General features: G+C 32.7%; 2 protein-coding genes across 4 annotated transcripts; both read right to left on the bottom strand.

The window, feature by feature from the left end:
- Positions 1 to 51: 51 nt before the first annotated feature.
- Positions 52 to 7,625, bottom strand: LOC133673133 (vacuolar sorting protein 39-like). Its single transcript, XM_062093790.1, has 12 exons — positions 7,139 to 7,625; positions 6,094 to 6,305; positions 5,260 to 5,391; positions 5,010 to 5,153; positions 4,628 to 4,740; positions 4,102 to 4,522; positions 3,343 to 3,666; positions 2,594 to 2,815; positions 2,195 to 2,437; positions 1,571 to 2,023; positions 1,383 to 1,481; positions 52 to 760 (listed from the first exon to the last, which is right to left on the bottom strand). The coding sequence occupies exons 1-12, from the start codon at positions 7,578 to 7,580 to the stop codon at positions 560 to 562; spliced, it is 3,006 nt and encodes a 1,001-aa protein (XP_061949774.1). The 5' UTR covers positions 7,581 to 7,625; the 3' UTR covers positions 52 to 559.
- Positions 7,626 to 12,095: 4,470 nt separating this feature from the next.
- On the bottom strand, positions 12,096 to 15,702 carry LOC133673533 (uncharacterized). 3 transcript variants are annotated; one of them, XM_062094392.1, is made up of 6 exons: positions 15,334 to 15,702; positions 14,330 to 14,397; positions 13,931 to 14,107; positions 13,700 to 13,798; positions 13,328 to 13,573; positions 12,096 to 12,593 (listed from the first exon to the last, which is right to left on the bottom strand). In XM_062094392.1, exons 2-6 carry the CDS (start codon positions 14,390 to 14,392, stop codon positions 12,294 to 12,296), a joined length of 885 nt encoding a protein of 294 aa, XP_061950376.1. In that variant the 5' UTR covers positions 14,393 to 14,397; positions 15,334 to 15,702; the 3' UTR covers positions 12,096 to 12,293. The 3 variants fall into 3 exon arrangements, with proteins under 3 accessions (XP_061950376.1, XP_061950377.1, XP_061950378.1); XM_062094393.1 differs by having other exon boundaries at positions 15,305 to 15,441; XM_062094394.1 differs by lacking the exon at positions 15,334 to 15,702 and having other exon boundaries at positions 13,700 to 13,826.
- Between the last annotated feature and the right edge of the window lie 5,791 nt (positions 15,703 to 21,493).

The raw sequence follows: 21,493 nt of genomic DNA, 5'->3' as shown, positions 1-21,493 counted from the left end.
TTTGCTACATAATTTCACTTGCCAAGCACAGGAGGGAAGAAAGAAAACAGATCAAGGAAAATTACCCGATGCTATCATTATCATATCGTCTCCCCTTATCCAAGCAAAACTCCCAGACGAAGGCGTAAAAAAAGAAACAAAAACAGATCATTCAACAAATACATCACTGTCAGAGGGAAGTTACACAACGCTACCATGTTTCAGGTGATCGGGAAAAATATCTTTACATGGTTTCAAGCCTCTCGCTAACAAATAAAAATATTATGCGGCTATTTTCACAAGCTTTTTTACAACAAGACACCTCAATCAATCACAATACTCCAGTCAATAAATATGAATCATCTCAAGCCCTTTGAATTGCAAGCCGCCGCACATCTACACTTATCTACATTCACGACATAAAATATTACCAACCGGATGAGAAGTCACCGTCCAATCACCTGAATGCTGCCATTGCAGTTTCAAATCACGGGCAGGAGACGACCAACAATAACCTTAGATGTTCTCAAACTGATCAAAAGAAACTGCCCTTCCCAAGCTTCGGTCGGAAAGGAATACCTCATCTCTTCCTTAGAGCTGAGCCCTTAGCCACAGCTTTCATACTCTGCGAATCCTTAAAGCAAACAAAGTGAACAATTGTTTGACCATTGGGGTAGACCGCAAAAACACTCGTCCCGATTTTCTTGTTGCAAAGAGCGCATGTGGTATCACTGGTAATCTTGACTACTGTTTTCCTACGATTATACATTTCATCCTTCACCTGTATACATGATAATTTGTGAGGAAAATAGAATGGGTACAGATAGTTGTGCAAAGCACGCCAGTAAAGAAAAAGTACCAATTGGAGGGGGAAAAAAGGAGGGGGTGGGGGGCGTATGAATGCATAAAAAAAATACTCACCTAAGGTATATATCAAGACAATCACTTTGACTTGAGAATGAATGTTTTAGTCATATTAGCTTCAGTTTGAAGATAATTGAACTTGCCTCTTACAGTGAAGTTTGCTATAAAACTTGGTGTACTGTAAATTGCAAGGAATTATTGAATCTTGCACAGAAGTTGTGCAAATTGATGGTTTGATAATTATTGAGCAGAATTTTTTCCATGTGTCAATTATGTTTTTCTTTTCAACAGCCATGCTAGTGAGTACTGATACAAAAGGGTTACCCCATCATAAATATGGCCTCTATGACAGAAGTTACGATCAGTGAAAGCTAAATGCCATAATTCTTAGTGCTACTCTCGTGTTTCATAAATAATCCTTTCCTTCAAGCTATTAAATCTTCTTATAGAAATACTGTGATTGGTTAGGATTCCCGGTTCAAATAACTTATACTAACTCGTTCCCCCAGTTGAATGTGTATGCATTATACAGTGGATACCTGCAGGTTCTCACTCTCCCTCAAGCTTTTGATTACTGAGAGATTCCTGTATGCTTCACTGGATTTTTTCAGAAGAGGTCCAAGAAAGGGAAGCAAGTTCTGCAAAGGAATTAAAGCAAATAAATATTAATGGGAAGATCAAGATGGAATTGTTCAAGGTCTGTATGTTATTGCCATATATTAAGTACCTGTAATTTAGTTTCTTTTGGTAAGAGTTTGAGGGCCTGAGCTCCATTGATTCTGTCCCACCTTTTGCTCAACAGATCAAGGACCTCATCAAGCATAATAGTAGACCCCCCTTCCTCACCAAATTCATCTGCATCTCCATCACTCCTGCTACTGTCAGTGCCACTAAGACTGACTCGTATGTCTTCAGCACCCTCTATAGCAGCAATTTTCTTTGTAGCACGACCTCCTTTAGCTTTAACTAGGGTCCCAGAACTTATCTTGGGAATGTTAGTATTCTGTGGGGATACTAGATTTGTTATTCGCTTTTCAAAATTCTTGGTTGTCTTATGGGGATTGAGGTAAATTTGCAAGAGAGTTAGGTACATATTGCTAGATGATTTTACAGATGGTGGATGAGCTGCAGACTCGTAGACACGGTCACAGTAGGATAATGCCAGATCAGGAACATGAAGCTGGAAAGGTAAAAGAACTTGTAAGATCTAACCTCGACTCAACAAAGCCTCAAATCCAAAATGAGTTGAGGTTGGGTAACTTTTTCAACCAATAACGATAAAAAGAATGAAGAATCACATTATATGTATGTATGAACAAGGAACATACAGATGATCTTTAATACAGAATACCTTGTGAACATATAGAGATAAGGCAAGCTCATGTTGGTTCATTTTTCCCAACAAAAGTGCACGCTCTTCAAATAATGCATCTGCTGGAAGACATTTCAACAAAGATTCTGGGTTATACCCTGAGATGCTCCCCAAAGCAGACAATAACTTCTTCCGCGATGGCGAATAAGCCTTTTCATCCCATTTTTCTTGAGCATTCAACTCTGCGTGCCAATCAAGCACTTCGAAGAGATAGATTTGCACCTGTAACATGGCAAGTAAATACTACAAATGATCGTAAAATTAGCAGCATCACTGCTAGTACCCATCCTAAGAACATGGGGCTGGCAGCACTATCTGTTTTGCCAAGTCAATTAGAATGAATAAGAAAAATGATATGACATAAATGCAAGACTTCACCATTTCATTTTGCAGGTTTCCAGAGATCCCATTTTCATCCATTGCAAGCATAAGTTCTAAATATCTGCCTTGCATGCTTGGAGCATGCTGCTTCAAATAAGAGTTGACCAAGTCTGCAGGAATATTCCCGGACAAAAATAGCTCAATAGTTTCTGTAGGACAGCTTTCAAGAACAAGCATCGAAAACTCCAAGACAAGCATGGGATCAGTCCCGCACAAAGGCTGCATGTAGAAATCCATCAGAACTTATTTAGAATCGAACATGTAAAGGTTGTAGATTTAACTCATTCAGTGAAGTAATAATCTTTTTAAAGAAAGAAACTACATAAAATTGCTTTCATGATATTCCAGCAACAAAACATCAAAACTACCTGTGCCGTTACAAATGGTTAAAAGCACAAAAAAATATAGTAATATTAATATGTTAAGACACAGAAATATTTAAGACCAGGAGAGAATTTTTTGTGGAAACCTAGATGCCGGGGAACAGTTTTAGTGGATACATAAAGTTGAATCAGTTGTCAAACCCATGTGAAGGAGTACGCTGGCACGATAAAATGAGAAAAAACATGGTGTCTAATAAGTTTGGCAGCCATATATATACTTTTACATATCAGTGCCACAAAACATCATATTTTGTCAAATTCTTTTATGCAGTTGACCAATCTTATGTTTCCATGTTATTTTCTAGTTTCACCAGTAAAACAAAAAAACAGCACCAAAGCTACAAACCAAATGAGAGATCCTACCTTGAGATATTCAATAATAGACTCCGGCTTGAACTTGGGGTTGAGCTCGGGCTGCGACTGGTTTGACTCTTCAACTAATTGATGCAGAAGTTTAAGAGCTTCACGGTGCATGCCATTGCATTTGTAGAGTTCTAGTAAAGCACTATAATGATTCCATTTCTGAAGAATCTCCTTGCATATTTTTAGGTCACAGTAGTTAACACCCTTCAGTAATTCTAAGGCTGCTGAAGTCTGCCCTGTAAGAAGAACAGCCTGAAGAAGAGCTGTGTCCAATATCGCTGCCATTTCCCTGGCACCTGAGTTAATGGCAATGTTACCACGACCCTGGGGGACCAAATACAATATGAGGTTATAAACTTAAAATCAGTAAGTAGCCATGGCACCAAGACTTGTTTGACAAGTATATTGATGAAAATAATAAATGTTGATTGGCATGAAAAACCAAATAATAGACAATAGATAAACACCATCTGTTATGTAGGCATTCGATCTCTGTAAAACATCAATGAACATGCTCAAGGCTCTCGTGCCTCTCCTACTCAGTCACCCAGCCCCCACCCATCCAAACACTACGCGTGCGCACACAGACAATTTTCATAGATTAGTTTCTCTATATGAAGGAGCCAGTAGTTAGTTCTCTGAAACAAAGGACTGATACATAACCCTTGTTTAAGGTCCATGTATGTGAACTTCATACCTATTTAGAACATAATAACACCAAAATCACATAAAATTGAAGAAATAAAAGCCAGGTATTACCTTGCTGGATTTCTTAAATCTACTAGAGTCATAAGCTCCATAATTATCTCCGACAGCGTCTAAAACAACCTCGTCTGTTACCTCAGCAGTGGCCTTTTCAATTATGCTATATCTTCTTTTCTGCAAGTACTTGATTAAAGCCTTGAGAGTGTTATGGCTCATCTTCTTGGATTCAAGTGCTGAGTGCTCATCAAAATCAGGCGAGGATTCCATATCATCAGACAACCCAGAGGAACCTCTTGAGAGATATGGAACATCTGGAGACATGTCAATTAGCTTCTCGGGTTCTGGAACCATAGATGTTTTGGGGAGAACAATAGATGGATATAAAGAAAGCACGTAGGTGATATCAACTTGGGATGCTAAAAACTGTTCCATAGCCTCCTCGTAGCTCCCATTATCAAAAAGATAATGAGCGTATCTGAAAGGCGATGACATTAGCTTATTCAAATAAAATGTAAGACTAAAAGTGGTACAACTAGCATTATTCTAATGCCTATTTTAAAAGCCTATGTGGAACATTCACCTTAAGTGAATTGACCCCTCCTTAGCAACTCGAAGATTTGAATCTTCTGGTGGAAGCAGCTTGCACAAGGCCAAGGCTTCCTCAAAATTTCCAGATGCTGTCAATTGTACAATCTGCACCATAATATGGCCCTTAGTTCTGTGTCTGAAGTACCACTTCCTTGTAATTTTTTAGGTTCTTATGTGAAGGTTATAGCAAAAGGCATAATTCAATTACAGACATGGGTATTGTGCAAAGAGAAATGTAAAGTACATTTTGTTTGAAATCTTAAAAACAGTCAAATTGTGAACTCAATAGATGGGAAGGTGTGCCTTCCATGTCTTTACTACCAGTAACTCAAAGATAGCAAATCAATAAACTTACAAACAGGAATAGGGAATACCTGTGCTCCAAGAGGAACAGGGAACAGCGCACAAACAGAATTGCTTAATGCAACAATTATCGCATTGTTGCTTTCAATAAGATGGCGAACATTTTGAAGAACAACAGCTTGTATCAATGAATATGGAACTCGGAGAGACCGGATCTGTAAACATTAATAGCAAACTCTAACCAAATGCACAACCACATAGATAGAAACAAGAGGGAGGGTTTTCCCTTTCAATTTTGGGTGTGGCATATGGTTAAGGTACCTCAATCCGTCTTGGAAGCAGAGCAATTGCATAGGACTTCTGAATGACAACAACAGAAGGGGCCTCTGACCAACATAATTTCTCTGCTTGAAGATGCTTGCCATTTTGGTCCACAAAGACACCAATGTTATCCTGATGCAGCAACAAAAACAAGAGTTTATTGCTTCATTCTTGTTGCGTGGGAAGAGAAGATAAATAAATAGCATAAGGGAGAATAGCCAATATGCTCTGGACATGCATATTAAGAGTTATATATGCAACTCTTGAGCAAAGACATTCCTTATGTTCGAGGTTATAAAAACCATTCCATTTTTTCATACAATGAGATAGCAATGACCAAATGGAAAACCTTCAACATCCATTTAATATTTCTGTAAGGAATAATGCAACCTATGCAGTTTTTAACCATTGTGATTACAATATGCACAGGTGTTCTTGCAGCACATAGCTCATCATAGACTAAAGTCCATCATCTGTCACATACCAAGTTTCCAAAGAAAGTGACATGTCATCGGTATCTTTTCTGAAAATACCACAACAATTATGTACCAGTTTAAATAGTTCCTAAAAGTTGGCCTGGGAAGGAGATTAAAGAAATCAAGCAGCCAAACCCCAAAACAAGCCATCTAACTTTGATCTTTTTCCTCCAGTGCTCAACATGAAAAAGAATACTAATTTTTCAAATCAGCAGGGGTATCAAGTCACCAACAAAGCACATAATTTACTAATGAATTAAGAAACTAAAAGGCAGAAATGAATTAATTAAACAGTTCCTATTAACAAAGGCAAGCCAAATAAAACTATGAAAATGTCAGCAGCAGAGAGACAGAGTACCTTCCAAAGAAGAAGCTCCCTGGAAGGAAGAGATACCACTAATGGAGGAGCTAGTCTTCCAGAAGGAAAAACCTGACTCAATGCACCATTTGTTGCATTCAATATCCAATATTCCTTTCTAATCCCCATACAAATGTTCTCACCACACCATGACATTGACTTCACTGTATCTGAAACTCCAAAATCTTTCACCTCCACAAATCCCCTTCCTCCTGAAAAATAAGCTCAAAATTCAGCTCCACCAAAAAAACAAACAAGAAAAAAAAAATATTAAACACCTGATTATCACAATATCAAATTCAAATGTAGTTTATCACAATATCAAATTCAAATGTAGTTTATCACAATATCAAATTCAAATGTAGTATCACAACTCTTTCGCAATCAAAATAACCTAATATTAACTTTATAATTTTGTTTTTCCAATCATTTAATAACAAAGAAACATTTGTTCCAATCATTTTTAACACTATAATTAGCTCCACTTGAAAACAAAATACTGATTTATCATAACATAATATAATTTCAAAATGCATTTAATGATAAATTGTCCCATTACTTAATTAGAAATGAAAGAAACAAAGATAATCATGTAACTCCATTTGCAATCCAAATAACCTAATATCAACTTTAAACTATCGATTCAAGCCCTACTAGCACGAAGTAACATCAAAATAACTAATTACCACCTTGACATCAACAATCAAAATCAAAGTTGATAATGTCAGTCACTCCACAATCTAAATAGCGATTCAAATCAACTACACCATTATTAAAACCTTAATTATCAAATAACAATATAATCATCCAAAACAACACCGAGTTTTTAATTAATTATATTAACTCTAAGAATTACTAAATTCTCCTAGTTTCCATTGCTTTCACTAACATTTACCACTACAATCCTCGAAAATAACCAAAACAAAAATGCAAACTTCTAGATTCTCCTTATTTCTATCGCTTTCATTATTATTTATAACAAGATAAAATCAATTCAAATCAATTAGTTAACAAAAAAAAATACACCAAATTTTGAACTAATTACCGTCATGTCTAAAAATACAGACTCTCTTTTGCCTGGCGAAGCACAAAAACCCTCGCTTATCATCCCAATCAAACACATTAGCACCTTTAGCTTTAGTAAGCACCGCAATAGTCTCCAAATTAGGCAATCTATGAAACGCGATAGACTCAGAGAGCGATAGAAGCAGTTCTCTTGAAGCCAATACTTTCATTGACAGAATCGGCTTTTTAGAGAATCCGTTTACGGTTCTCTCCAGTGCGTACGGTTCCTTTCGAAGTTGATCACCGTGGTTATGGTAATCAAGCGGTGGAGATTTGTCGGAGATTGTGGATTCTGGAGCGTATATTCTGAGAGTTCCATCGGAGCAAGCAACCAGAAGTTTTGAACCGTAGGATTCGATTGCGTCAATTTTGTTAGGGGAATTCGTGAGGAGCTCGAAGGAATCGTAGGCATTGTGCACCATTATTTGTTTCAGCTTTTGATCGTTTCACAAAATACAGAGAAGAACTTCATAAGTAGATCGGTTAATTACAAATTAATCCCGTCTTATTTTTTTTATTTGGTATTAACTTTGCAAATTAATTTAATTTTTTTATTTTAAAAATTGTATTGTTATATCTGGTTAAAAATAACTTTTAACTTTATTATAAAATTAAGTCAAAATCTAATTTAATTAAAAATTAATTTTTCTAACTTTTGACTTATAAAATAACTTTATCTTAAAAAAAAATTGTTTTGAATCATTTTTATTAAACATATTTTTAACTTAAAGTCACTTTTAACATAAGTTATTTTTTAAATTATGATTCAAAATCAAAGTCATTTTTTTTAAGTCATATCAAACAAAAAAAAATCAAACTAGAGAAGGTTTTTTTTTAATTATCTCTATTTTTAAATGTTATACTCAATTAATTTGGAATATATAGTGTGTTGTTTAGTCAACTGTTATATATATATATATATATAATCTTTCATAGTCTAATTATATTTATGTATGGATTTAATTAGCGTAGACTTTCCTTCTCATGCTTTTCTTTTATTTTATTTGATAATCTGGGGTGTTCGGCCAGCTTACGCGCACCATGACTAATCTCTGAACCTACTGAACACCCTACAAACCCAATAAGCAAGTAAGGCACCGCAAAAATGACAGGCATACACGTTGAGACTTGAACCTATGATGCAGAGGTAAGGAAACCTTACCAAGATCGCTGGGCCACAAGCCTCGATGCAGAATTGATAAGTGATAGTTGTTTTTTGAAAAGAGTTTCTTTTCATGAAAAGAATATGTAAATGGAATTGATTATATATATAATCAAATTACTTAACAAATAAATTACATGATTTTTTTTTAATTCTATCTACAATCAAGATTAGACAAATATCCTTCTAATACTAACTAATAAGTTTGGCATGACAACTAAAGATGTTCATAGATCAAGTAGTTAAATGGATTGACTCAAGCATGGTACAAATCGAGTAACTTAAAACTTTCTAACTCATAAGCATAGAATATGGTCCAAGACTTGGCATTTTTTACCCGTAAGGATAGCCTAGCCTACCTTATTATTCTCACTTGAAAAGAAAGAAAAAAAAACAACTAACCATAGGCTATATAATTTTAAGTCCAACATATTGTGTTCTTGTTTTTTGAAATGTTTATCTCTTCTACAAAAACAAATACTTGAAAAGCAAAATCATTTATTCTTTTATTTTTTTTTAAATTGAGATTAAGAAAGTTAGAAGACTTGAAGTAGATCTCGTTGAATTTAGGTTTTTCAATGATGACAATGGGTTGTAAAGTTGAAAGAAAAGAAATGCACCAGAAGCTCATATACATTTACGAAACAAGTCTCTTGTAAAATTTAAAGAACCTCTCATTCTTAAGTTAGTTAAGTTATATATAGTCATAAAAAAAATATGTATTAAAGAAGATGATAAATGTTGGTGTTGTGGAGAAAAAAAGTAATGCATGTGTATATGTTTGAAATGGATGAAATAACTCTTGCCTAGTATTTAATAGGTGTTTTTATACCAATAAAAGACAACTTGCATGGAGAATTGGTATATATATGGGAATTCCATAATCTTTAATGGTTAGTAGTTACACTATTGATAAAGAAATGATAGTTTTAGATGGGTAACACTCTAGCATAGAATGCCCTAACACCATCCTATAACACCACTATAGTAACGTCACATTAGCATTTTATGCTAAATACTAACTACATAAAAGGGTAGATAAAGGAAATTAGGTTTAGGTGTTCCAACCCGAGCATGAGAGCATTGATCCTAAGTCCAAATGAGGGTTGGTATATAAGATGCTAATTAGAACAATTAGACCACTTTAGAGGTCATTCTAGTTGGGCTAATGAAAATATTTTATAGTTCATATGAGTTTGGCTAACTAGGCTACCTTGGAAGTTATGCTAGTTAGGCCAATTGAACACCTGAGAGATTATATATATATTTTTTAGAGAATGAACCAAAATAGAGAAGTAAATTTTATTTGAGCATAGTGTTTTCTTATGAGACTAATGTCTTGCCAAGTTTTGGATTGGTGATCTTAATAAATTTTGCCTTACATTTCATACAAAGTCTAATGATGGATAAGATAAATCTAAGTTCAATTATGAGTTCAACCATGGATCTATTGTTGGTGCGCTTAGTTTGGACCTCAAAATAAGGGTGTTAATCCTAAGATCACTAATAGTCATCTCAAGTATTTATGTTCAAGATAACAAAGACTTTGTCATGCATATAGGCCAATTCCAAGCGTAGATATCTAATAAATGAGCTATTATTATAAAGTACATGGAGATGTCTAAATACCAGCAAGTCACCACATGATAAGAATATAAAAAATTAAAGAGTTGTCATATGGGACATGTGGTTGGAATAAGGCAAAGAACTACCATTATACTATCATTTTTAGAAAATTAGACTAGTGTCCATCTTGTTCTCTCTATTTTCTATAATTTCAAGCAAAAATTTATGTCATGAAGTTATAAATTAGTCATCAAATCACACTAAAAGCTTATAAAATCTTTTTTAACCATCATAAAACCAGTTGTGTTTCCTTTATCTCGTTATGAAGGAGCTTAGGTATGCTTTTGGAATGAAGAGCCAACATCAAAAAGAATTTTGTTTAAGGTTCTCTCTCCCAAAACTTAATGATTTTTTTAAATCATGGTACATATTTTTATAATATCCATTAAATTTGGAGCGATCTTAAGTGAAGAGGCACTAGACAACCTTGAATCCAAGAAAAGGGAACCTTGAGAGTGGTAGGAGGACTTTTTGTAGAAACTAGTAAACTCTCTAAGATAATTAGACAACCTTGAAATTGGTTTAGATGCTACATTCCCTAAAAAACTAGATATGAAAACGTCTTTTTTTTTTTAAGAAATCTATAGAGTCTATATATTGTGAGACTAGTCCTGTTAAAGACAGAAAAGTTATTATATAATTAGTTGTGATAGTTCATAGCTAATTACAACATTAACCAACTAATAAAAAAGAACATGTTAGAAGGCAATTAGAAAACCTTACTCTATGTGTATGTTCGTATCTTTGTAATTGTTTCTACATATTTTATATTATTTGTTAGTGTAGGTGGACTCGGATCTAAGAAGCAACAAATAAAAAAAGCAACTCTCTACATTGATGGATTTTTCATCATCTAAACAATCAAGTTCATGGTTTATAGGAAAACTAGTTGCTCATCTCTAGACCGAATAACTCTGCAGGCTTGCAGCTCAGTGGCCATGGCAGGCTTCGCCCTGCTTATGCGTCCTGAGTTCGAGTCCTCGAGTGTACCCGTACTTGAGGGTTTAGCTGCTGTGGTCAATTCGTGTGACTTGTTCTGCCCCCGTTCCGGGTTCGACCCTCTATGTGTACGCCTGTCACCCCCGCGGTGCCTTACATGCTCCTGGGCTTGCAGGATGTCCAGCGGGCCGTGGGGAATAGTCGTGGTGCGCGTAAGCTGGCCCGGACACCCCATGTAAATCAAAAAAAAAAAAAAAAAAAAAAAAAACTCTGCACGCATCATTAAAATATTACAGGTTCTCCCACACATTAGTGAGTGTTGGACACACGCTAACTATTATTAGCCCCTTGGTCAATTTACCCCAGCTTGTATAGGAACCCTTTAATTAATTCTAAAATTACATCCCACCTTAGTTATGACTTTTTTTTCTCAATATAATCTCTAATTATCTAATAACTTTTTGATTCATATTCAACCAAACCAAGCCAAGTGCAAGGACAGTCAAGGAGAGAATAAGGATATGGAAAAGAAAAATAATAGTTAATTGCACAAGTTAATGCATTTTGATTATGCTTAGATCATGATTTTAGTTTTTAATTTTGGTTGATTATAAGATGATTTGCTTAGTATCTACTTAAAAAATTATTAAAAAAAATATTATACTAATTTTTTTTTAGTAGTTGATCATTGTTTTAATTGATATTTAAAATTAACTTCTTCAAATCAACTTAAATATATCAAATCAATTCTTCCACGGTAAATTTAAAATTACTGACACCAGTGAAAAGTTTCCCACGGCCTAATCTTTTTTTTTTACTTTTAAGAAAACAATGTTACGTAAGATTTTAGACAATTGAATTTGCTTTTACTAATATCATGTTGGTTTTGACTAAATTTTATGTAAGTTGTTTACTAAACTTGCAATAACAGTACTGATATCTCGAATCCACAACGGAGCTCGGATAATAAAACTAGTAAAATTTTATGCTGTGATGGTAGGCAGCACCCTCCAATCTAGTTCGATGCTACAGTCAAATTTTGCACCATCTATGCTGCCTACTTTCGAAGTGGTGGTCATAGCTATCAAAGTAAAAAAATCTCAAGGAAAAAGTAGAATGATGAAAGATGATACAGTTAAACAATATTATTGCTTCTTTTCTAGTTAGAACAATGAGGTTAGGGAACACAAGAATAATAGGACAGCGTACAAAAGAGGAAGAAGCAGTGGATGACTATTATTTTTAATAGTTAGAAGTAAACATTAGCATAACAACATAATGCTTATTCACCTCAACGTTTTTTCAAGTTCCATTATGAGATTTGATAATGAAGTATCAGTTAATTTAGTCCAGGCTACACTGTCCATGTCTCTGGTCTCTTGCCTACTAGTCCAAGCATCAGCCAGACTTAGCTAGCCGGCAGTGCAAGAGGTGTTGGCTCTGGCGCCACCTGTGCCCCCGAGTGACTGTTAGCAATGTGGCTTGGTTTTTCATCTAATCCCCAGAACTTGGCTGTTTTTACATCATCCTGGGCCATTAGTCGTGAGAACTCTTCATGGTCGTACGTCAGTGTGGCTTTTCCCCCGAACTCGTTTGGGAGGTTGTCAACATCAAAGAAAGACTTCATGAGCTCGAAACTATCTTCTTTTTTTGGGTAAACAAACTTCACCTTCTGGATAGTAATTGGATCCAGGAAGAACTTGACAACCTATACAAATGAAGTAACACAAGGTTCGTCATTCCAAACATGAAGGGGTAAAACATTTCAAGCAATATAAATGTAGCAGTTATGCGCATAATACAACAGAAAAGGCTCTATCTATGATAAATTTTCAAATCTACCTAAGAGATATATCTAGAACACATATACCAGTTCTAAAGGGCAAACATGCATATTATAAGATTTCACCAGAGGGGGGGATGGGAGTTTCTATCACTAAACCTAATAACAGGGCAGACCCTCCCACCATCTCCCATCTAATCTGAATGGAGAAGAGGATATGAGCAGAAATAAACAAATCAACTGCCCAGGTGATAGAAATAACTGACAGAAGAAGACATGATCTAGAACACCACACTTGGTCCTCGACACATTTTGAGTTGTCTAGATTATTTTGGTAAAGAGGGATATCATGCAATGTAATTTAGTGAGAAGCAAATAAGATAGTCCATACTTTCCAATACATTTTATTATGTTCACTTAAGTTCTACTAAATCCATTAATTGTATGAAAGTTGAGCTACTATGACCACGGGTTCTCTGAAACATGAGGTATTAGTTATGGAAGAATTCCAAATTTTAACCTTTCAAAGCCCCATGGTATATTTTATACCAAGTAACAATCAATATGCAATCAAAAAATAATTTGCCAAAAGATCAGTGAGTGTTGGGTTAATCCAAATATCAAATGGACTGCAATGGACATTAGGAAGAAGCATGCACCTTCCAAAATGCTTCAAATATTCTAGGCGGATTATAAAGAAATGCAACAGCAAGTCTCTCAGGGTAATGGTTCTGTAAGATGTTAATGCATTCACGAGCAGTTTTGATGGGGACCTTGACGCTCAAACCCCATCCAGTGAAGTCTATCAACCATGACATTTGTTCTTGACCCTCACCAAGGTTAAGAATACCGTTCTCTATAAGATAAACCAAATGGCGGACATTGTCTTCTGCACATGTTGTGTTCTGCAAAAATGAAAGAAAAGGTGGAAGGTCAATCTACAAAAGCTAAGTCACAGAAACTTTATAAATGGGGAAAAGACCAGTAAGAAGACATCAATAAATATAAAAAAGAAAAATCCTAGAACAAACCTGCATTCCTGGTCTCATTATGAGCACAGTCCTCCCAGATCGATCATGAAAATCTGCTCTGGAGACTTTACCAGTCTCGCCTTCATGAGCTACTTCATGCTGCATAATAGTAAGGGATTCAATTGATCTAACAGAATGAAAAAAATATTATAAAAAAATTGATGTATCAAGCATATATAGAATGGAAATACATTGTAGAAGTTATTAAAATAAGTAGGCAACAATGCATACCCAGCGGATTTCTTCAGGCTTATAAGTTGCTCTCCACTTGAGTGTCTCTTCCAACATTTTCTTTGCCTTCTCGACATTCCAGTTCCGCGCTATTAAATATCTCCTCAGGCATGCATCAGTGCAGTACTTTACACTTCGATCAGAAAGAGGTCCTAGAGCAGCCCTGAGTTCACTGACCTGCTTGCAGAAAAAGTATTCAACATCTGTCTTTCAATCACTCGGAAATCTTATCTTGTTCAGATAAAACAACAATTTGAAAGAAGTTTCTCATTTTGTTCATAAACCTTGCTTCGGAATGATTGTAAAATCATAAATTCATTTCTTGATGTGATGACACTTATAGGGTGAAACAAAAAACAAAAGCTTTCTACTTAAATGTCTGCCAAACGTTGACACTACCTTTGCTTCTTGTTCTGCAAGGCCATTCTCCTGATGATTCTGAGAGTGCTTTCTTCGAAACATGTTGACTGCCAATAAAGTTGAACCTATGGTAAGTAATCTTCAATAGAAAAGTCTGTTAAGGATAATTATTTGCCAATAGAGTTGAACCTATGGTAAGTAGTCTTCAACATAAAAGTCTGTCCAACCAATTTATTTTGCAGCTGAACTAATAGCCTCTCAAAAGGCCTAAATCGAAATGGAAATACAACCTCCACCTAAAAAACGCAGGATTTGTAGCAAACTCAAAGACAGACCAACAATATTGAATATTTTATCTTGATTTGAATACAGAAAAATTAAACTTGCCAACAAAAAACCTTTCATGAACGATAGGCTGTATTCCACCACGCACGATCTAATGGCAGACAGAATAGGAATCGTTGGTCAACCTTTTCTTATTCTGTTTATTTTTATCTTCTAAAAAATTGGTAGTAGTGTATTGATCTATTTTATCGATCAGCAAAGCAATGGGAGAATCCATGACCCAATCAAACACTGATCACTGAGACTACACAATGGCCGACCTGATCCAACCAAACCTTATACTTTGGTTTCTAAACATAAATACAAACACAAATACTAACAGATTTCAGATTACTTCAGTTCCTTGAACCCAAAACGCTGAATATTTTTACAGTCTAGAATATCCAAACCTCTACACAGCACAGGCAATCTTAGTAATCACCGAGCAAAGAAATTACAACCTAAGACTTACCAAAACTAGACGACTTGTCAAAACATGAAAAAACCCACCAAAGAGTAATTCAGCAGATCTCAAATAACCTAATCATTTTAAAAAAAAAAAACTAGAACAATGTGCTCCACATCACATTAAGGAAAAAAGAAACACAAAAACAGCCTTGTGAGTTTAACAAGAGCAACAGATCTCCACCAAACTCACACACAACAAACCCCAAATGAGAAAAAAGCCACCTGGTCATGAAATGTAGAGTTTAACAAACCTTGTGAGTGGTGAAGCAAAACAAAGAGAGCTCTCCCGGATTCTATAGTGGTGAGCTTATTTAAAAAGCCACTTTTTAGGTGATGGGGATGATTCGGGTTCTGTGGGGAGGCAATAAAGGTGTGACTTTTAGATTTAGACAATGGTCCTCGAGAGTTTTGGAGAGTTATAGGTAGAGTAGTACATTTAATCTCTCTCTCGTAAAAGAAGAACCCAACCAGACTCGGGAGAAAGGGAAAGCGAGGGAGATGTGTTCAGGGAAACTTGATATGTTCATTTATAATGGGAAAGCAAAAGGGCGAGAGCCACTTGACATGACTTGGAATCTTTTGCAGGGCAGGGTGACTGGGACCTTTTGTTGTGGAATGTAGAGTCTGCCCATATTAACCATCTTTCTACGTTCTTTCTAGTTTCTAGAGGCTGGACGACTTTGTGGACTGAGGCAGAAGGGCGTTCCACTAAATTTAAAAAAAAACAATATATATATAATTTCAGATTAATTCATGTAATAATTTCAAAAATAATTTTTAAAAAATAAAAATATATATTATTTTAATATATTTTTAAATAAAAAATATTTTAAAAAGTAATTATTCCTATACTCTTGAACACTATCTGATCTAAATATAAAATTAAAAAATTTTACTGAGAAAATTGGAGGGCAGACCATGTTTTATATAAGAATAAAAATAAAAAAAATAGAGTCGAAAAGAAAAAACTTTTACTGAAAAGAAAGCATTATTGGAGCAATTAATATGCTTGTTAATATGTTTAACATGCTGAGATTTTTAGTTATCTTTGTTTCATAGAGACTAACTTTTCGGGTTATTAATGATATTGAAGCTAATGTATTTATAAGAAGGTTAAAGAGGTGAAACTTTTCTCGGACTTAGAGTTATTATATGATTATTTTTTTAATCTTGATTTTAATTTTAATTTCTTATATTTTAATATATTTGAAATCAAGCTGTTTTCATTTTTTTTCAGGATTTTGTGCATGTTTTACATATAAAACTGGTTAAATGACTTAAATATTCTCATTTTCAATGATTTTTTTTATTTTTTTAATAGAATTAATTTGAAATTTGAAAACGAACTAAATAACTTAAAATTTAAAATCACAATTCGAGTTCTCCATCCAAATATTCTTATTTTTAATTTTAAAAAAAACTTGATAGCCTAAATACCTTTTTTTCTGTTCAAATAAAACACAGCATTATTAAAATATTTTCTTAAGGAAAATTAAACAAAATATTTTAAAGGAATAATTAAGATTATGATATTAAATTCTATCTTTTAAATTCAAAATTAATTTTATAGAAAAAAATTTAGAACTGATTAGTTCGATTAGTTTAAAGGTTCTTAAAATTAAGGATATTTAAGTTATTTTTATTAGTTTTATATTTAAAATATAGATAAAATCCTGAAAAAAATAATAAAATGATTTGATTTTAACTATATAAAATTATAAAAGATCAAAATTGAGATTAAAAATAAATAAACTAATTCAAAAATAATTTTAAACTCAAAAAAAATATCTAATTTAATATCAAGGTGCACCACGCTTCATTATTATAAATGTCTTTCTCAGTAAAGGAGAGTAACAATGATATATCAGCTAGAGAGGTGGTGAAATAACAATTCCAAAAAATGCATGCATTTGATTTACAATCATATATGCTAGTTTTCCCGATTCTCCTATTATTTCACTAACCAATCATTGAATATTCATATGCTTTTAAATCTAAGAAATAAATTGATTAAGTGATATGATAAGACATTTAACCTTTGTTTTTTATTATTTTAGGGGGGGGGGTCCCTTTCTTTGAGTTCTTTGGGATTATAGCATGGTGAAAAAAAATAACATAATGTAAAAAATATTTAGAAAAACATCAAAAAATAACATAATTGTAAGTGTTATATACAACTTTAAAATTCTAAAATTAATGGACACAAAATTTAATAATAAAAAATGAGAGAGAAGAAAAAGGAAAAAAAGAAAAAGATTTTGAAGACACACTAAAACTCCGATGATGACATTACCGGTATCGTTGAAAAAATTTTGACGAGATGAATCCATAATACCAAAGAATATCACTATTGGTGATAGGATGAGGCCACATGAATATCCCAAAAGCAAGTGAACCTTGACACTTTTAGATGGCTTGTGTGACCTATTCCGTTCACCATTTATGAATTTTTTTCTGGATTCATCTTATTGAGATCTTTCCAACGTTACTGGTATTGTCATCATCAGAGCTATGATGTGTCTCTGGTGTCATTTTTCTTGTTTTTTTTCTCCTCTCTCCTCCTTGTAATTTGTGGAGAGTTAAGAGAGACCGAAAAGCAAAAATATAATAAAATGTCAGAAACATATCAAAATTCTGATGATGACACAACTATTGCAGTTGAAAAGATCTCGATAAGATGAATCCAACGACATAAAAAAAATTCACAAACAGTGAATAGAGCGGGTCACATGAGCTGCCCAAAAGTGTTAGAGCTCACTTGTCTTTGGACCGCTTATGTAGCTCACTCTGATTATTATTGCTAATTTTTTTTTATCATTATGTTTATCTTGTCAAGATTTTTTTAACAATACTAGTTATGTTGTCATCAGAATTTTAATTTGCTTATGAGAACTTTTTCTTTTTTTCTTTTCTTTTTTTTTCTTTCTCTTTTATTATCTTTCTATATTAAATATGGTGTTTAGCAATTAGTAACTTTCTAAATTCCATTATTTTTCTAACTATATTTTACATGGTATTAATTTATCTTTTATATATATATATATATATAGATGTTAGAACCCATGGAACTTCCTTTTCTCTAATGATGATGAAATAATAATAAGATAGCAGTTCGTTTTTGACCCTCCTCTTTTTGACATTGGATTCTTTGACCTTTTTATTTTCTATCAATTCTTTTCTTTTTTATTTTACGGCATATTTTTCTAAAGAACGAAATATTTTTTATGAGTTTATTTGCTATTCTCAGAAGTTATTTATTTATTTTTTTTAATATCACCGCTAACCTAAAAATATTAAAAAAATAATTTGAATTAAAAAAACAAAAACAAAATTAATATTTTTAAAACGTAAAAATACGCAAACGAGATATATATATATATATATATATATATATATATATATATATATATATATATATATATAGCCATCTTATGGAAATTTAGATTGATAGCCATTGATTTTTTTTTTCAAAACAATATTGGTATACAAGAACATTAATAATACTTGAGTACAAGTACCAGATGGTTGGAGACAATTTGAAAAAAAAAGTCCTAAACCTATAAGAATTATAAACAATCCAAGATGGGTTCTTCGATCCTCTCCCATCGTCAATCAATTTGTGTTTGAATTCTTTTCTTGATAGTTCTGCAGATGACGGTCAATTGGGGCAATTAACTTCAACGTATTAAACCATATAATAACAGTTGAAAGAAAGAAATACATTTCAAGATTGTGGTCAATTTCTCGTTAAAATATCAGAACTGCAATTGGCCCATATTAAAATTAAAATTAAAAAAAATATCAAAAGGGATCAATGAATCCTTGTACCTCGTGAGACAAAACAAAATATTGGATTCATATAGTTTTTTGCCTTTTTTTTTCTCTTTTTATCGATTATCAAAAAAATATTTCAAGTTTTATCCTAGATTTGGAATTAATAATTTGTTTTTATCTACCTTTTATATTATTCATGCAATTTTTTTAAAAAAAATATATGGCATCGGTTTAGTACTCAATTTCATGAAAAAGATTTCAATTGTTTCAAAGAAATTGAAAAAAAAGAGATCAAATTTAAAAAAAAAATGATGTCTTTTGTTTTTAAAAAATACAATGGTGTCATCTTTGATCTTTTTTTTTTCTTCGTTTGATTATCTATATTTTTATTTTCAATTTAACCCTTCATTGTTGTGTTTATTGGGATTTAAAATTGATAATTTGTTTTAATATACTTTTATGTAGCTATCTCAACCTAGAAAAAAAAAGCTTATCATTTGATCGACACTAGATTTCATGAAAAAAAATATGATTTTATTGTTTGATAAAAACTAAAGATAAAAGAATCAAATTTGAAACAGAGAACGAATGGAATGCATGTTAAAAAGAAAATTGTATTAGGCCTTTGTGACTTGAAATTTTGTCAAATTTCTTTTTTTGGTCATTTTAGTTTGGACATAAAATGATTTAGTTCAAAATTTTATTTTACTCACATTTTAATCTTTGAATTTGAGAGAAAGAGAAAGTCGATGGATTATGAAGACAAAAAGAGAAAGTTGATGAATAACTTGTTTTCAAAGGCAAAACTAGTTGTTTTTTGTATGAATAAGTTCCATTTAATTATGAGAGTTCTATTAAGAACTTTTTTTCTCTTTATCTTGGTAAACAAATAAATTAAGCCTTAAAATTTTTTTGTTTGGGTTGATTTTTCATTTTTTAATATATTAAATGCTAATTTAAAAACATAAATGGTTTTGTTGAGGTGTGTAAGATGTTTCTTAAATGTTTTTGATTGAGAAATGGGTAAGAATGAATTTTCTCAGACTATGAGTTGGTAATTTGACTTTTCAATCACCTATGGTAGCTAAAAATTAGAACAACAAGCATTATGTCCTATTGTAAAAAAAAAAAAAAAAAGAAAGTCTAGTTCCATGTGTTTGGGCTTTTTTAAGGCTCATATGTGTTAGGCCACTCAAATCGATGCACCTAGTTTTTTTTTGTTTTTTTTTATCCTTTTATTTTTTTTCTGACTTTCAACATTAATTATTTTTTTAATTTCAACCTTCAATATTTTGAATTGGTATTCATAAATTGTTTTAGTTTTTTTATAGATTTAGTAGGGTTACGAACAAACTTGTTGATATTTGGTTGTTGCTCAATTTTAAAAGCATTTATATTTTTATTATATAATTAAATTAAAAAAACAAAATTATTATTACCCGTGGAAGCCTATTAAAATAGTAAGTATTTTCTCCACATAGTTTTATATTCATGTCTTTGATACTTGACACCTATTTTGTCAATAATATTATTGTACTTCTTATGAAGTATTTGGAAATACAGGTCAACCCATGTTTTCAAAAAATTTAAAGAAATTTTGTGGATAAAAGTTAATTTGTTTATGTTTTGAATCGTTTTGATGTGTTGATCTCAAAAATAATTTTTTAAAAATGAAAAAACATCATTTTGATGTATTTTGACATGAAAAATAACCATAACCACACTTTCAAACAGACAATGCCAGTACAACATCAAACCACGCTTGAGGCAGGTTGTAATTTATTTTTTTCTAGGAAATAACGTGTTACAAAAAAGAAAAAATAATATGGTTGGCATGAGACCATTACAAACGAAAATTTATTACATTTATTTAGTGATAACGGATATGTTTATAAATTAATTAGACAAGATAAAATAAAAAAAGAAATCTAGATATTTTAAACACTGACAAAAACAATTATAATTTTATATCTGAGGCTGAGATTGACCGGGAAGGGGTTTTACTGGTCTTATTACCCATGGAGTCAACCATCTAACTTGACATCAAGATGATGTCAGAAAAGCCGGAGAAATAAGCTAAGAAGATGGTGTTTTCTTGTTTATTTTTATTATTATTTCAGTTTAATGAATTATTGATTTTAAAAATACAGTTTTTCTTCATAATTCAAGACGGTAATTTTAAAGCTTGGGAAACCCTAATTTATCATTTACAGAGGACCCAAACTAAGCCTTAATTTCGACTGTTTTAGTTTATTTGGAATAGAAAAGGTTAACCATGTAACAGCATTTTCATCGATTTGTAAGTATATATATGGACGCAGCCTGAATTGGTTCTCAACTCTCAAGGGCTCGAGCCTGACGACAAGCTGTTACAATCAAATCGTCAATTCTGATTAATGTCAACGAAACTGTACAAGCTTACATAATTGCCGCATTATTAGGCATTGGTGGTCCAATCAGTACTGTTGATTATTGAAGAAATTTTCCCTCATAAATATTATATAAACTGGGAAAAGGTAGCCGCTGTGGCTACTGTTTGTTTTTTTATAGGTGAAAAGGTGGTAATGATTATTTTTAAAGTATTTTTTTATTTTAAAATGTATTAAAATAATATTTTTTTATTTTAAAAAAATTATT

Source organism: Populus nigra, chromosome 14 (assembly GCF_951802175.1).
Source record: "Populus nigra chromosome 14, ddPopNigr1.1, whole genome shotgun sequence".
Taxonomy (NCBI): domain Eukaryota; kingdom Viridiplantae; phylum Streptophyta; class Magnoliopsida; order Malpighiales; family Salicaceae; genus Populus; species Populus nigra.
Note: the sequence above shows the minus strand (reverse complement) of the source record. Positions and strands in the feature narration are given on the sequence as shown.

Coding starts and splice junctions, on each gene's coding strand:
- LOC133673533 (XM_062094392.1), bottom strand. CDS start 14,392: ATGTTTCGAAGAAAGCACTCTCAGAATCATCAGGAGAATGGCCTTGCA. Junction 14,108..14,329: donor TTGCAGAACAAGAAGCAAAG/GTAGTGTCAACG, acceptor TTCTGCAAGCAG/GTCAGTGAACTCAGGGCTGC. Junction 12,594..13,327: donor TATTTGAAGCATTTTGGAAG/GTGCATGCTTCT, acceptor TCATTTGTATAG/GTTGTCAAGTTCTTCCTGGA.
- LOC133673133 (XM_062093790.1), bottom strand. CDS start 7,580: ATGGTGCACAATGCCTACGATTCCTTCGAGCTCCTCACGAATTCCCCT. Junction 3,667..4,101: donor GATTTAAGAAATCCAGCAAG/GTAATACCTGGC, acceptor TTGGTCCCCCAG/GGTCGTGGTAACATTGCCAT. Junction 2,438..2,593: donor GAAACCTGCAAAATGAAATG/GTGAAGTCTTGC, acceptor GCCATGTTACAG/GTGCAAATCTATCTCTTCGA.